This window comes from Gobius niger (assembly GCF_951799975.1).
Source record: "Gobius niger genome assembly, chromosome: 2".
NCBI lineage: Eukaryota > Metazoa > Chordata > Actinopteri > Gobiiformes > Gobiidae > Gobius > Gobius niger.
Genome location: NC_136853.1, coordinates 23640195 through 23656617, shown reverse-complemented (window position 1 = coordinate 23656617; position 16423 = coordinate 23640195). Strand labels below are relative to the sequence as shown.

At 39.6% G+C, this 16423-nt stretch overlaps 2 protein-coding genes across 3 annotated transcripts in view; both read left to right on the top strand.

Moving 5' to 3' along the window:
* Positions 1-19: 19 nt before the first annotated feature.
* Positions 20-5089, top strand: nln (neurolysin (metallopeptidase M3 family); the record flags this gene model as incomplete). The annotated part of the gene is made up of 13 exons (XM_079581484.1): positions 20-72; positions 474-721; positions 790-938; positions 1258-1362; positions 1462-1564; positions 1641-1801; positions 1948-2083; positions 2332-2698; positions 3434-3635; positions 3740-3926; positions 4011-4139; positions 4330-4466; positions 4536-5089. 13 exons carry the CDS (start codon positions 20-22, stop codon positions 4677-4679), a joined length of 2121 nt encoding a protein of 706 aa, XP_079437610.1. The 3' UTR covers positions 4680-5089.
* A 289-nt stretch (positions 5090-5378) lies between these two features.
* The window catches only part of erbin (erbb2 interacting protein), a 30616-nt gene continuing 19571 nt past the window's right edge, over positions 5379-16423 (top strand). For both annotated transcript variants that reach the window (XM_079581318.1, XM_079581317.1), the window contains exon 1: positions 5379-5993. The gene's annotated coding sequence lies outside the window, so the exon portion shown is untranslated. The remainder of the gene's footprint in view (positions 5994-16423) is intronic.

Below are 16423 nucleotides of genomic sequence, written 5' to 3'. Positions count from 1 at the left end.
ACCGGGGAAAAACATAACAATGCATGGAAGTGCGAGCATGGCGGTGTGTGCTGTTTTTCATAAACTTTGCAGGTAGGCCCTATGTCAACGCATGATTGTTTGTTTTATTTTATTTCATTTGTCATGTCTTTTTATTAGTTAAACAGCTGTTTCTAATTGTGCTGATGTTTATTTGATTGTTAATCAGCATTTAGTGGCACTGTGCTTTAGAAAGCGTTTTTTGCTCCCAACTTGCAATGCTTGTTTTTATGTTATGGCCTGCTTGCTTATTTTTTCTTCAATTTGTTTTGGCTGCTGTTGCATGAAACACTACACTGAGTGGTCATGGGAAAGGTCACTGCTTAGCAAGGAAAGAATCCACTGTGACTGTGTAAGAATTTACAGCTTAAGGTGCACCTGTTAGGTTCAGGAGTTTAATCAAATCAAGAAAGAAAAGACTTTATTCAAACTACTGTCCTTATTCTTCTTTGCAGATTCTCCAAACGTCTTGCAAAAATGACCATCCAAAGTGAATGTGTGATACCTGCCCGAAATTACTCTCAAACACAAACGTTGAGCTCTCTGAGATGGGACCTTTCACCTGAACAGATTCAAATCAGAACAGAGGAGTTAATCGAAAGGATAAGTAACATGTACAATGACATTGGATCAGTTGTGATTGAAGATGTGTGTGTGGAGAACATCTTGAAACCTTTAGCAATGGCTAAATTGGATTTAGCATGTAAGTCCATACCATTAATCTGACACAGTTTGTGGTCACTTTTCATTATAATACATTTCCTTTTGCAGCTTCTCGACATGTCCTTGATTTCCCTCAGTACGTGTGTCCTTCCAAAGACATCAGGGCAGCGAGCACAAGAGCTGACAAGAAATTGTCTGAGTTTGATGTGGAGATAAATATGAGGGAAGATGTTTTTAACAGGCTCATTGTCCTGCAGGTACAGTCTAACTATACAGTACTAAAACATATTTCTCTGAGTCAAGTAAGGCCATAAAGGAAATATCTTTTCATTAGTTGTTGATGTATTATTTTGACATCTTTATGTCCTCCAGATGGCAACATGGTTAATAGTAACACATCTTGTCTCCTCATTCGACCTCCCCATTAGATCATATTCAGCCCGCAGACAACATTTAATCTGCCATCATTTAAAGAAGCCAACCCTCACCCTTACATCTCACCACATAAGAGTGGTTGGCTGACCCATTTAACACTGGCACTGATCCCATGATTTCTCTTTTTTTTCTCTTTCTAAGACAAAGTCACAAAATAATCTCGGGCACGAGGAAAAACGATTTTTGGATAGACTTGTTACACTTGGCAAGCGCAGTGGATTACACCTGACCAAAGATACACAAGAGGTTAGTGATTTCTTTTATTGTAAAATAATTACAGAAATACTTTGTGTGTCACTATAAATGATTTGAAACAACTATTAATGGCTGTTTTTACCATTCAAGGAAATTAAAACAATTTCTAAAAAGATAAGTGAACTTTCAATTGAGTTTAACAAGAATCTGAATGAAGATAATACATGTCTTGTTTTTACTGAGCGTGAATTGGGTAAGTTTATTTAAAATGTATTTGTGACTGAAAGCTGTAAGAGTATTTCACTCTGTTTTTACTGGTATGTTTGAAGGTGGCCTTGCTGAAACATATATCAATGGGCTGGAGAAAACGGTTAATGGGCGCTATATAGTGACGCTGGAATATCCTCATTACTATCCTCTGATGAAGAGATGTCACATCCCTGAGACACGTCGGAAGATGGAGACCGCTTTCCATAGCAGGTGTAAGGAGGTAACTTTTGGTGTTATCTACATCTCTCAGTCAAGCTCAGAAATGAATGATATGGTCTACTTACTTTATTACATGACATTATCAGCCAATAAATGAACATAAATAAGTATTGCTGTGTTCCTACTTCACCTGTGATACTTTTTCAGGTAAATACAGAAATCCTTGAGCAGTTAATTGAACTCAGAGCAAAGGCTGCAGACCTGCTGGGATATAGCAGCCATGCAAACTATGTGCTGGAGATGAATATGGCCAAGAATGCGAGCAATGTGTCTGACTTCCTCGGTATGAAAAGTTCACCCACATGGCACACGCACACATTCTCACACAAGTGCTTTCATATATTATGTCTGTCATGTTTAGTGGTAAGACTTACAGTTCTGTGATCTCTTCGAAGAAATGACATGATGGCATTTTTACTGTTGTGCTTTGGTGTGTTGTGTGCACAATGTTGTTGACTAATAACTGGTATTTATTGACGATTGATCTTTTCCCAGATTAAAACCTTTTTTAATTTACTGTTTTTATTACAGATGCATTCTATGAAGTTGTGAAGCCTATTGGTAACAAAGAGAGAAAATACATTCTTGCATTAAAGAAGAGAGAATGTTTAATGAAGGGCTACAGTTACGATGGACAAATCAACGCTTGGGACTTGCCCTATTACATGAATCAAGTGGAACAGTTCAAATTTGCCGTGAACAAGGACAAACTAATTGAATATTTCCCGTTGGAAGTGGTGACAGAAGGACTGTTTGGTATTTACCAAGAGCTTCTGGGCCTCACATTCACTGAGGTTCAACAGGCTGAGGTTTGGCATGAAAATGTCAAGCTCTTTTCAGCGCATGACACAGAAACTGGGGAGGATATTGGTCAGTTTTACTTGGACTTGCATCCAAGGTACAGAGTATAATCTAAGTCCTATACTTAAAGGGATATTGCAGGATTTTTGACATAGGGCCTCATTTCCTAGTTATCCAGAGTGTTGCTGATTTCTAGAGATTTTTTTGTGTGTAATTCATGCAGTTCTTATATTTGAAGAGTTTCGTGGCGCTAGGATTGTGCAAGGCTTGCGCATTTCTAAGGTATCAGCTAGCCTGCATTAAAAACTGTCTGACCCGCTCCACAGAGCACCTGAGGCAAATCACTTATAACACCAGACTAACCATATACATGTCTGTGTCCATAGAATCATTTGAACCATTTTGTATTTAAAATAACTTATATTTGAGCAGCATCAGCTTCGTGGTTGTATAAGCTACACGGCGGTGGAGTGATCTGCGAGAAAATAGTCCCTCAAAATGCGATCATTCATGTGATGCAAGGTCAGTTATATTCCAAAAATTCTTCTATGGACATAGACATTTATATGGTTAGTCTGGCGTTATAAGTGATTTGCCTCAGGTGCTCTGTGGAGCGGGTCAGACTGTTTTTAATGCAGGCTAGCTGATACCATAGAAATGTGCTAGCCTTGCACTAGCCTAGCGCCACATAAAGAACTGCATGATGTACAAAAAAAAAAATCTCTAGAAATCAGCAACACTCTGGATAATTAGGAAATGAGGACATATGTCAAAAATCCTGAAATATCCCTTTAATTTAGATTCTAATAAATTATGACATGTCTTATACCAGGGAAGGAAAGTATGGACATGCAGCCTGTTTTGGCCTGAGGCCTGGCTGCAGAGGGTTCGATGGCAAACGACAAATTCCTGTGGCAGCAATGGTTGCTAACTTTACAAAACCAAGAAGAGGCTGGCCCTCTCTTCTTCAGCATCATGAAGTGGAGACATACTTCCATGAGTTTGGACATGTTATGCATGAGCTCTGTTCAAAGGTAAAATATTCCTGTTGTTAAACACTTTCATCTGTCATTATATGTGTAAAAGCCACAATTCTGTTAAAGAGAGTTATTGTAACAGAAGGTTTTTATTGACATAGGCCACATTCGCAGAATTTAGTGGAAGTCAAGTTGAGATGGACTTTGTGGAGGTACCTTCTCAGATGCTTGAGAACTGGGTGTGGGAGAAGGAGCCTTTAAGAAGAATGTCTCGTCATTACAAAGATGGAAGCTCGATCCCAGATAACTTATTGGACAAACTTATTTCTTCTAGAGTAGCAAACACTGGTCAGTTACCAAATGTTATTTTATTTTTCATATTTTTCATGACTGAATATACAGTATAGAAAAATGTTGTATGTCTTTCTCCAGGTCTGATGAATCTACGTCAGGTGGTTTTGAGTAAGGTGGATCAGTGCCTCCACACCAGTACCACTGCAAAAACAGCGGATGTCTTTGGAAAGTACTGCCAGGAGATTCTTGGTGTGCCGGCTACACCAGGTCATTAAAATCCTTTTGGACCTGAGGACCACTGTCATTCATACACTAGTGTACGCTGTGTATGAATGAGAGTGGGTCCTTGATATAAAGTGCTTTGAGTGCCTAAAACTGTTAGAAAGTCGCTATATAAATTTACCATTTTTGTTCATTGCAAAAAGTACTGATAAATAACTCCCTATGATCTATATAGGAACCAACATGACAGCCAGTTTTAGCCACTTGGCTGGAGGGTATGATGCTCAGTATTACAGCTACTTGTGGAGTGAGGTCTACTCCATGGATTTATACTTCAGTCGTTTTAAGGAGGAAGGCATCATGAATTCAAAGGTACGCAGTATATTTTTCTTTGTTGCATTTTATCTGCATAACAAACAAATCTTCTGTCCTATTTCACAGATTGGAAGAGAGTACAGACGGATAATCTTGGAGGCTGGTGGCTCTGCGGATGGGATGGACATGTTAAAAACATTTCTTGGACGTGTTCCACGTCAAGATGCATTCTTCCATTGCAAAGGACTTGTGCCATCTCCAGAAATATGAACACTGGCATATAATGCATTGCACATGTCCTAAAACAGTGTTACTATGTTTTTTATATACTACCAAAAAAAAGCCTTACGAATAAGATTTAATCTGTGTCGCCGCAATTTTCTGTTTTGTAGGAAGATCATGCTTTATGTTTTGGGCCTATCCCAAATATTTTACATAACTACACAACAACAAAAAACAATAATACTTGTAGCTTTGTTTACTGCTGGTTCCATGCAAAGGTTATCATCATATAGTATGGTCATCGTGACTCATGGACGTGTGTTTTTGGTAGACTCGACTCATGGACAAACAGCGCCTCTACAGGAATGAGGTCAACATTTGCATTTTCTCATATTTGCGCCAGGGGGCGCTGTCGTTTGATAAATGTGAGATGTACATGACTGAAAGCAAAAGTGAAGAAAAAGTAAAAGATACATTTGTCTTAAAGATGAAATATTTTTTTATTTTTATTTTTTAAATATTTAATTTTGTAATATAGTTTAAAACTGTTCAAAAGACTGACACGCCTCAGAGATATTAGGCTCCATTATGCAGCCAATACGTTGCTAAATAACACATTCAGTTGTGTGTCCTCAATTATATTACATTTAGTTTAGTTTTATTGTGAATACACACCGTTATGGTCCAGTCACTACAGAGACATGTGATTTACAGACAAAGTGTGGAGCTGTGGCGGCCTCTCGTGAGCGCAGTGAATGTTGGACAGCCCAGTGCTGCCACAGAGGACGACGAAGAAGCCTAGGACGACCACTACCGTACATCGGTGACAGACTGAGCATCAATGTAGCTTTGTTCAACTCCGATACGGATTTATTCGCCATCAAGAGATTTTAAATAATGACAGTATACTTCTGGGTGCGGCATAACTGCAAGAAAAGCTCTTCGCTGCTGAGGAGGAGGTCGAAGGCGTTTAGTCTTTTTGTATTTCCTTGAATGTCGTGGACATTTTTTATTTTAAATGTTTTACCTTATGAAGACTTACAATTTTGGGGACATTTTAGCTCCAAATACGTTTCTCCCCCCGCAAGCACTGTTTTGGAGACGTCTCGGTGTGGAAATAGCCTCAGACTAACAGCTTTATCCAGTTGAGGAGCGCGAGCCCAGGAGAATGTGCGTAATGGGCCAGTTTGGAGCCGCTCTGTAAGTGGGGCAGTTTTAGCTGCTAACAGTAGCACAACCCAAAGACACTTCAGGGGTTGTCCGCTCCCCTCGGAAAACATCACCGATAACATCTCCGGATATTACCTTTTCGCAAACAACGTGGATCTCATTTTATGATTTATCTACTCGACAAGTGATTTGGTAAGTCTTTGTTTTCACAAGTTTGTGAATGTGAGGCCCCTTGGAGGAGGAGGAGGATGCTAATGTTAGCATTAAAGCGCATAGAAGAAAAGGCCATGTATTTGGGCAATTAATTAATGTAAATAAAGTTTATTTCAAATTAAAAAAAGAGAATACCACAACATGTTTGTAGTAACCGTAAAACGTAGTCAGATTGTCAGTTAACTTACTTTCGTAACGTTGTTGTTGTTTATGCGAGCTATGATTATGATACAATTATGAGGTTAAAGAAACATTATTTTTCATAAATACTCATTTATCTTTGCATTACAGTAAGCCTGCACAGTTGTTTGTGTTGAAGCTACACCTTTAACACCTTTGAACACGGTGGTGCATCGTACTGAGCCGATGCCTGTAAGATTATTTTTCCATTTTGACTGTTTTAATTTCAATTTAATCTAGAGTTTCTGTAAGTTCTTTAGAGTAAATCTGTAAAAGCTGTAGACTTGATCATTTTAATAACTCAAATACAACTGTGGAAATAATAATAGTAATCGGATTTATTATTATTATTATCAGTAGTAGTAGTAGGGCTGGGCGATATGGACCGAAAGTCATATCCCGATATATTTAGGTTGATTATCGATATACGATATATATCACGATTTTTTTCCCAGCAAAGTGAGAGCTGTGAAAGGAAATGAAAGTCAAAGCCAAATACGAGTAGTTTTATTGAAAACTCACTATAAAATGTAGACCTAAACACTGTGTAACAAACATCTTTAAACATCTTGGATAAAATAGCCTATACAATAAAATAGGTCAATCTTTTTCTGAGGGCAGCATTTATATATAAAGACATAACAAAACAAGTGCTTAGTTTAAGATACACATTTTCAAAAATCGGCTTGAGATTACCTGTTTCTTTATGTTAACTTAATAGCTTATCTGAATTTGAAATATCCCGATATATATGGGCGATATGGTGTAATTCCATATCTCATTTAAAAATATATCGACATATCTTTACTATCGATATATTGCCCAGCCAGTAGTAGTAGTAGTAGTAGTAGTAGTAGTAGTAGTAGTAGTAGTAGTAGTAGGCCACTGCACCTGTTAGCATAACTGTCCTTTAAGCTTGAGAAGGAACTGAAATGTCCATTGTTTTATTACTTATCCCCCTTTCCTTGTATTATTCTGCTACACAACACATTTAAAGGCCTTGTTTTCAAATACAACTTTCTCACAGTGGTGTGCGGTCGCTTGTTTCCAGTCGCTTCGGTTGAATGTGGCCATTTCCTTGTGTGATCATTTACAACAAAGGCTTATCTTGTTGCGTATAAGACAGGGTTTGAGTTCAAAAGCTCCCAGTTCTCTTGCCCATTAACGCAAGTATGTTTCTGATATCACTTCTCTCAGCATGGGTGTTGTGTTTGTGGTGTTACCAAGGAGCAGGCCTTGTTGAGTTCTGGTGTATGTCACATCCGTTCCAGTCTGGCAGCATCAGAGACATAGAGTTGAGTCTCTTCAGTTTCAGCAGTTCTATCAACAAGCATTTACAGTGTTTGAACTACTGCTGCTGCTGTTTAAACCATTTGTAAAACACACACTCTACAAACAGAAATGTGTCTAACTCTAGTGCTAATAGTCTTTTTCACGGTGTATGAGTAATCATTTTTTGTGCTTTTTTATAGTGTAAAAGTTTTGTATTCGTAATAGTAGCACTGCAGTTTGTTTCCAGACACGTGAATGTGACCTCTTGATACCATCTCATCACTGTGTGCACCAGGCATCGAGGCAGTGTGGGATTTGGCAACAGTCTTTGATGGAGTTTCTCCTTGGTTTTGCTTTTACTGTTGGCACCGTGTCTGTCTCTGCCTGCTCCAAGTCTCATTCAGAATTGTACAAGTAGTGATACACCATTAACAAAGTGTGTGTGTGTGTGTGTAGGTGTGTGTGCTCCTGCAGCTCGACATTCTGCATTTACTGTTCTTTACTTACTGTTCTTTTCCTGTGGGCCAATGTGTGTTTAACGTCTGGGTTTGAGTCCCAGCTCTGACAGCTCTTCCTGTTCTTCACCCCCTTCCATTCACCCTGTGCTGTCCGATAAACCCAATAGCCTAAAAAACATAAATTAACCCATACAATAAAGCACAGCACTCGCCTCAAATGTCAAATTAGACGATAGGTTGGGTGTAGCATAATAGTTTTTCATTTCTAACGTGCCTGAAGCTGTAGCCTGGTATTCTCTTGCTCTAAGTATACGACGGTTTTTGCATATTGGGCTTTGTGTGCATGAAAGCTCATGTGTCATTATCTCCCGTTTGTTAGTTCCTGTGACGCCAGAGTTACCAGTCTGTCTGTCAGATGTTGCGTTCATTCCCCTCACTTGTAGTTTCACATGCACTCGGCTGCGTGTTGTTTCAGAAGCGGACTGTTTGCGCTCCACTTTCGTGTGTGCTCACTTACTTGACTCTGACACACAATACAGACAGAATGATGCCGGAGCAAATAATGACTGGGCTCAAATACTGTGCCTAATCGACTCATCTAGTTAGTTTAGGTTTCCTGACCATTTTTCAGCCGAATACTATACTCCGCTCTGGACCACGACTGTCTTGCACAAAGCATTGACTTTCAAATCTAAATAAAACTATAAGTAGGTGAAATATTGGTTCCAAGTCTCCCAATTGTTCCCTCCAAAAACCCATAGGATGATAACATTGGATTGTTATGAACTGATTCACATAGCAAAAAGCTAAAAAATGTTGTTTTAATAAGTAAGTGTTGAACCATTATCACTTTTGATTCCCTGGAGTGCCCTAAATCTGTCAGCACTAAATCCACTCGTGCGCCCTCCCCCATTTGTCAGCGGCGTAGATGTGAGAATACGCTGTTCTTCAGTGTGTATCTTCAGTGTGCATCTGGGTTATGTGCGCTGAGAATCTGTATCCCCAATTTGTTGGTGAGACGAGGATAAAGGCAGCAGAGGGGAAGTGGGGCAGAAACTAATGAGCTCGTGTGTTCGCAGCTGATTGGGAGCTCGGATGAATAAGTCAAAATGTCTCTCCTCCCACTGTTCTTCTCCATGTGGTGTTCACTGTGGCCTCTTTGTGCTCTGTGATGGCTGTGGGACAATGTTATTCTCTTAACTACCTGGTTTTGCTCCTCTTCGGCTGCGAAGCTTATTGACCAAGTGTTTCTCAGTCCAAGTGTGGAGAATTGTCTTTATGCAAAACAATGAGCTTTCTGGGGGCTTTATACAGTGTTATATATACAGTACAGATTATGGCCAGTGTTGGGCAAGCTACTTAAAAAATGTAATATATTCTACATTAGTGATTGCAGCTCTAAAAATGTAATATGTTTGTATTACATATTACTGTTTCAAAAAAGTAGCTGTGTTACACTACTTTGAGTTACTTTTGGAAAAATATAATCTGAAAATAATCATAATGCCTCTGATCACAGATTTCCTTTTCCTTCACTTTCCCCCCTTCTCTTGTGTTTTGTTCTGAGGACATTAACTACACGCATTTTATTTGGGGGGAGTTTGTTATTTTTTGTTCATACATTTAAATTCACTTGTAACTCGAGTTACTTTAAAATGTAATAATATATTTCCGTATTTTGTGTGAGTAATATGTTATATTCCTTAAAAGTAATATATTTTTGTAACTCGTTACTTTTGTAGTACGTTACCCCCAACACTGATTATGGAGTATGTTTATTCCAAACAAGTCCACACACTGTTACAACTAAGTCGTCTTTAAGAAGCAACCGTAGCTTTTTGAATCTGGCATTTACCCACATGCTCCACAGTTGTTTAGATAAGAAGATGGATCTATCCCTCACTGTAAAGGGAGTAAGGAACCCTGCCTGTTGAGTCCAAAACGACGAGGTGTATAGTTTGCTCACACGCTTGGTAAATGCACTGATTTGATCATTAAACTGAAATGTTTGTACATTTCCCTCAAAGACAAACAAGTGCCTTGCTTTCGCTAATTTGGGCTCACGTTAAATGACATGTCATGTGCGCTTTTGCTGCTGTAATTAGTATTTGGAGCTACAAAGTTTTGGAAGTCTTGTTAAAACCCCCCCAGACTCTGCCTTAATTCTTGATATGCTGTCTCCCGTTCACAATTTAAATACTCTTATTTTCTCACTTAAATCTGTCGACTGAAAATTGACATTTAAAAGCGTGTGGCCAGGTCTCATGAAGCACAAAGGCATTTTGTCTGTAGCATTAGGAAAGCATGTCTTGTGACGCAAATAGTAGAAGAGCCACAATAGCAGAGTTAAGACACAACTCCTGTCTCAACAGACAGTTCTGTGTAGGGTTAGTCTTGCATTGTAACAATATTCTCCGCTACGTATTTTCCCCCCAGCTATCATTCTGCAGCCATGACATCAAAATAACTGCTTGACATGTTGTGGACATCTAACTGTTTATACTCTGATCTTTCTACACTGATGCTGGCCGATACAGATCCGATGCTATATACTAGACTACCAAATTAGCAGTCTACTTCAGGCGTATGACTTTCTATAAACATGTAAGAAGTTTCTATATTAGCTTTAAATTTAGATTAGAAAGTAATGTTGGGTAATATTGGTCACGTATAAAGCTCTTCTTCTTCTTCTCCTTCAAACGATTGATCGAGCACTTTCACAAAAAGCGGCAAAGCAGCTATTTGTTTGAGCTCTACAGGCCTATGCTTCTAAAGGCCTTTTCATATCATGTTTAAGGACTGTAGGAGACACGAGGAGCACATTGTTTACTTTATGCCTAAACACACGTTCAAGAAAGGACTTTCATCACTGCTGTTAGATTCGATTCTGCCAGAGTTATACTCCAAGGTTAAAACCAAGCAATGATTTTGCTGTAATTTCGGTCGCAATGAATCTTTCCGAGCCTTGACTTGTTGAAAATGGTCGCTGAGAATTGTGTCTCGTTGTGTGAGGGGTTCACATTTCGACTCATGTTCGAATCCTGTAATGTTGGCGGCAGAAAGACGTGACTACTGTAGACCCAGTCGCAGGTTTTCAAACATGTTTCTATTTTAAAGCCAATTTTGGACGCACAGGAGAAGCGTGGGGGCTTTTACCCTAAGTGAACACACAGAAAGCAGTGGCCAATAACGTGGAGTGGAATGGTCATGTTTCTCCATCATAACAGCGGCACTAACAACAAAGTAATGGCCACAGCGAGCCCCACACAGACCACGCCACACAGCACAACATTATAAAACCAACAGTTCACACAAACCACTTTTTCCAACCACATTTCAACCGCATAAAGATTTTAGCATCACTCACTGTGTTCGGACAATACTTTTCTCCTCTGACTGATGTCTGTCCACCAACGTTCCTTATTAAATCCACTGGAAATGCGTTTCCCGCTTCTTCGTGTCACCTTTTTTTCCATTTGAGAGATCTACAAACAAGCTGGGGAAATCTCATACCTGCGCCATTGAATCGCGTTGGGCCGACAGCGATCTCCTGACATTGTTGACCAGTCTGGACACATGCTCAGACACAGTGGCATATCTTTGCTGATCTGAGGTCATTTTTTTCTCCAATGAGAGAAATCAAGCAGGAAGAGAAGACTGCTGTTTTATAATACAGCAGCATTGGGCTGTGCAATTAATCAAAATGAACTGTTGTATTTGTCATGGAAATAATAATACTATTATAATAATTTTATACGTTTCTCTTGAGATAAAGACACGTCACCTTTTGCTGCAAGGAGAACAGCTGTTTGGAAGCCACTGTATCCTTTGCCCAGGGGCTGGTTTTGTGCAGAAGAGTCTAAAACTGTTCTTCAGGAGCAAATCTCAACGGAGCTCAAAGCAAACTCGTATTATTTCATGCTGCTGGGATGATTGTTTCTGTTCCTTTCGCATTTCACGTGCTGCTGACAAATGCTTTGGTCCGACATAAACGACGCTGTGTGATGTCATCCGGCCGCACGGCTCGGTTTGCTTGTGTAGGTGTGACAGGGATCTCTCATAGAGAAATAGTTTAGAAACATGAGCATATTAATTATAATTTGGCCTTTTTTTTTATCATCCAAAGAAAGTATTTTGCATGTTTTATTTTTTATTAAATAACTAAATAAAATAAATATTTTTTTCAAAGGCAAATTACTAAATAATCGTGATTATATTTTTTTCTATGATCGAGCAGCATCAGCCACACTGTGGCCGCTTTCACGATTCTCACTCGTTTCGAACCCTCAGGTGTTTTGTAATCATGCTAAATTCAGTCATGTAGTGTTTCTTCACAAAATGCATGCTGCTGTTAGCGGTGGTTGCTTAGTGTAGCATTTTAGCACCGCTGGGGTAAACCCACAGACCAGAGCAGCTGCAGACACACTACGCCTTTTGGTGGATCAGATCTGATGGGCTACTGATACCAAAATGATAGAATCTGAGCATCCCTAGTTCATACAGAACATGAGTTGTACGGCGAGGAAAGCTTATAGATAGTCTTGTTCATCATTATCAAAGTCAAAAGTTAAAGAAAAGATACCTCATAAAAGTATTAGTAGTAAGTAGTAATTTATGAAAAAATCAGCCTGATGCATGAAGTTGTGGTTGTTAATATTGTGCATGATCAACTAAATAGTCAATATGTGAAAGCTTAGTGCAAAGCGCAAATTTTTATCTGCTTTACACAAAATGTGGGACACCGGCCTGATGTGTGATGTCACAATATTGTTGCTACTACAGCCCACAACAGAAACGCTGTCTGTCTTCTTGTAGCCAGGATGTGGCTTTTTCTTTTTTACTTACAACACAGCGACGTGTGCTCTTTATTCGTCGAAAAAACCTGTGGATCCGCGCAACTGTGATGGTCACCAATTTTGTATTGCTCTCACCGGCAGTGACGCTTCAGGCCTTGGCTCTTCATCACATTTCTTCTGATATTGTGATAGTCTGACAAAGGGCCAAGGTGAGCATCACAGTTGTGCGGGTTTATCGTTTTTTTCTTTTTTACTCTACTGTGTTTTTGACCCAGCACACTGGTTTAGAGCAGTGCATGTGCCTGTCTTTCTTTCAAAACTGCTCTATGTTAATCCTCAACAATTAAAAAAATCAAAACATTCTGAACCTGAAGTTGGAATAATAATCCATATTGTAGTTTGAACAAATAGTAAACGATATGTAAATCAAAATAGCAGCTCGTGTAATTGTGCAGAATGGAGGTATTAGTGGACATGATTTTGTTTGTGGCCTGATTATTTTTCCTGAAGATATCAAGCATGTCTAAGATACACAAAATATTGTATTATTGAGGACAAACCTGTCAGACATGAGGCCACACCAATTTACATGTGCTGATGGACAATCACTTAAGTTGTGCTTGTTTCAGATATAGCTAGTGGTGCAACACAGTCCGTCCATGAGACTCCCTAAATACTGACCATTTTGCCCAAGTCTGTGTAGTTTTGCGAGAAATGACCATGAATGTTGTAGTGTTCCCTGGTGATGTTTGTTTTTGCTGGTTATGGTACTTAACTTATCAAACTGTTAAGGTATGGACATTTACAAAGGGTTGACTTTAGGTATCAAGCTTAGTACTGGAGAAGTAGAGGAACACTTCCATTGAAGCACTAAACCATTCTATGCAGCGGTCTTTTATTGTATTTGGGTTTGTGAGTTTGTTAGATAAAGTGTAAAATCTGTTTGAACACATGCTCTTCCTTTTCTTAAGCAGAAACAAAACAAAGATTAGGTTTGGGTTGGTTTTATGAATAGGTTGTTTTAGCCCCACCCTCGGACCAAACGCCTAATGTTTAGGGAGACCAATCCATCTCTCAGTGTTTGCTTGTTATGGGATGTGATCAGAGCACATCCACATGTTCAGCAAACATGACAATGCATGACTTAAATTGAACAGTGAATTCTCATCTTTGTCTTCAAGTCAGTCAGAGCTGGAACAACTGACGTTGCATAACTCATGATAAGACTGGTGGAATGCGGATGTTGAAATACTCTTTTGGCTGTTATTTTGAGCCCAGTGCATTGAATGTACCGTAATGCTTTAGGCTGCAAGTGTGGTTCTGTCAAAGGCACTTTGTCTTTGTCACAGATCAGATTACTCACCCTCATTTCGCTGGGTATTCAAAGAAAACAATCATTGTTTTGTTATCTATAGTCACGCAAGACCACTGAGACCCAAAATCACTGGTGAGAACCAAAACCAGATCGAAACTGGACCTTCAGGTTTTACGAAGTTGCTGCCTGTTACAGATACCTACTTGTTTTCTCTCATTCAGCTGTAATCCTAGACATCTGTTCCTGTTGCTTCGTTTGTAGCACTTGTTTCTGCTGCCTGATTTAGGAAAATTGAATAATCTATAACATTTTAATTGTTTTATTTATTTGAGAGGGACAAGTGTCAGTCAACAAGTACCACAACATTACCCAAGGGGAGGCACTTTCACATTTCCATCAGCAGCTCCTTGTGTGATGGAACCCACAGATAGAAGTGGGACAGTGAGCCCCATGAGAATATCAGGTTGTGCAAACATTTAAACATTAATTACAAAATTGTATACAATTTTCAAAGTTGAGGAAGTTTAACCTTTGCACACACAATAATGTGTCCTGATAGATGTTTTATCTAGTATTTTTTAATGCTCTTTCGTAAATCGGTCTGAAAGGCCTGATTGTTGTGGTTGTTGCCTGTGACCTCTGATCCAGTCGTCCTGTAACTCACCGTAGCATCAACTTCATTTCCACATCTGTACGTACACAAGCAAACAGGAAGCGGAGTAAACCAATCAGTGAAGGGTGGGCGTCTGCCGTAGGTGTGGAGTTATCAGCAGTTTTGCTTTAATATTCGCACAGGATTATGAATCACAAAACTCACTATCTATGTATTTTTGGTCATTTACCGCCGACAAGAAAAAAAAGCTCTCTCTCTTGTGCGCCGCCTGTAGATTGTTATTGTGGGACTTCCCTGTCCCGTGAGTGGCGCTGCTCGTGAACAACACGGGTGGGTCCCAGACCGATATTCCTCTGTCTAAAAAAAATACAGAGGGGTATCATTCTGGTCTCACCAGGCTAGTAACCGTACACCTCTATCTGGATGAAAAGCGTCTTTGAGAGCGCACGGACTAACCCTTACTAATCACATTCGGCCATATCAAGCAGGCATGTACTATTTGCTATAAATAACACAATCTGCTTTCTTGTGCTTAAGTCTTTACGTGATCCATATGATGCTGTTCACCAGTGCATCCTTTGTTGATAGCTGAGCTTATCTGACTCATTACTAATTGTCTATCTAGATCAAACTTAGATGGTTCAGACATGCAAGAGTGTTCCTGGATGAGCATTTTTGAGAACCCTGAGTATATTCATCAGAACGTCATTGTGAGTTGAGTTGGTCACTGGGATATAATATTAAATGAAACCATTGTACGACCAGGTGATTTTTTTTATTTTATATTTCATCCTCTAACATAAACTGATCAAATGACTGGTATATTTAGCAATCACAGAGGAGCTCTTAATGAAGCAGACAGTTGTGTCTAGGCAATATGTATATGATTCTTTTCAGCACTGGCTTTTTAAAAGAGAGCAGTGTGTGATAGGAGGCCAGTGTCACTGCTGTTGTTTGTATGTCAGGGGAACAAGGGGCACTCCGGTTGCAGGGCTGGTGCAGCAAAGCACTTTCCTGGCTCTGGCTGCGAGGACGGCCTGTTTCATTCACTGCTGCACACGGAGACTACGAGGAGCACTGCCAGGCGGGAGTCACATGTCTGCAGTTCACACAAGCCCACACAGCTTGAAATGTCTGCAAATAAAGATAGCATTTGTCTCATTTCCAAGTGTTTCAAAAGTCTTCTGCAGTTGTGGGTCACTGTGTTGTGAATAGTTTAGACTGAGAAAATCTCAGACAAGAGCTTAGCATGTCTTGCTTCAGAAATGAGTGGCTCTTGATGGACTAAAGCTGGACAGCAATCACTGCAGTGACATCTAGGTCAGTTGATATAAGCCTGTTTGGTAGGCACCAGGCGATGCTGTCATTCTGCAGAGCTTTCCGCATACAGGATTCAGCCACATGTATGGCCACTGTCAACACTTCATTTGTTTAAATTTGCTGAAGTTTATATGGTTCATGGAAGTGACTACTGACTAAAAGTGAGTGGGAAGTTTACACCCTCTCATTGTGCAGATGTTATGCATATGGAAAATCTTTTTGTCTGTTCAGTCCCTCTTCAAAAAGCTCTTTTGATAACATAATGTGCTCATCATCAGCAAGTCACATTAACAACTGTGTTATAACTGCACAAGTAACAATAAACAATATTAAAGGCTCATCTATCAAAGGCTCAGAGATATCAGAGAGAAACTTCTCCAAACATGTGCTCACTACCATGCCCTGTTGTGATGACACTGTCATGAGGTCAAGGCCAGTTGGATCAAAGGTCTGTG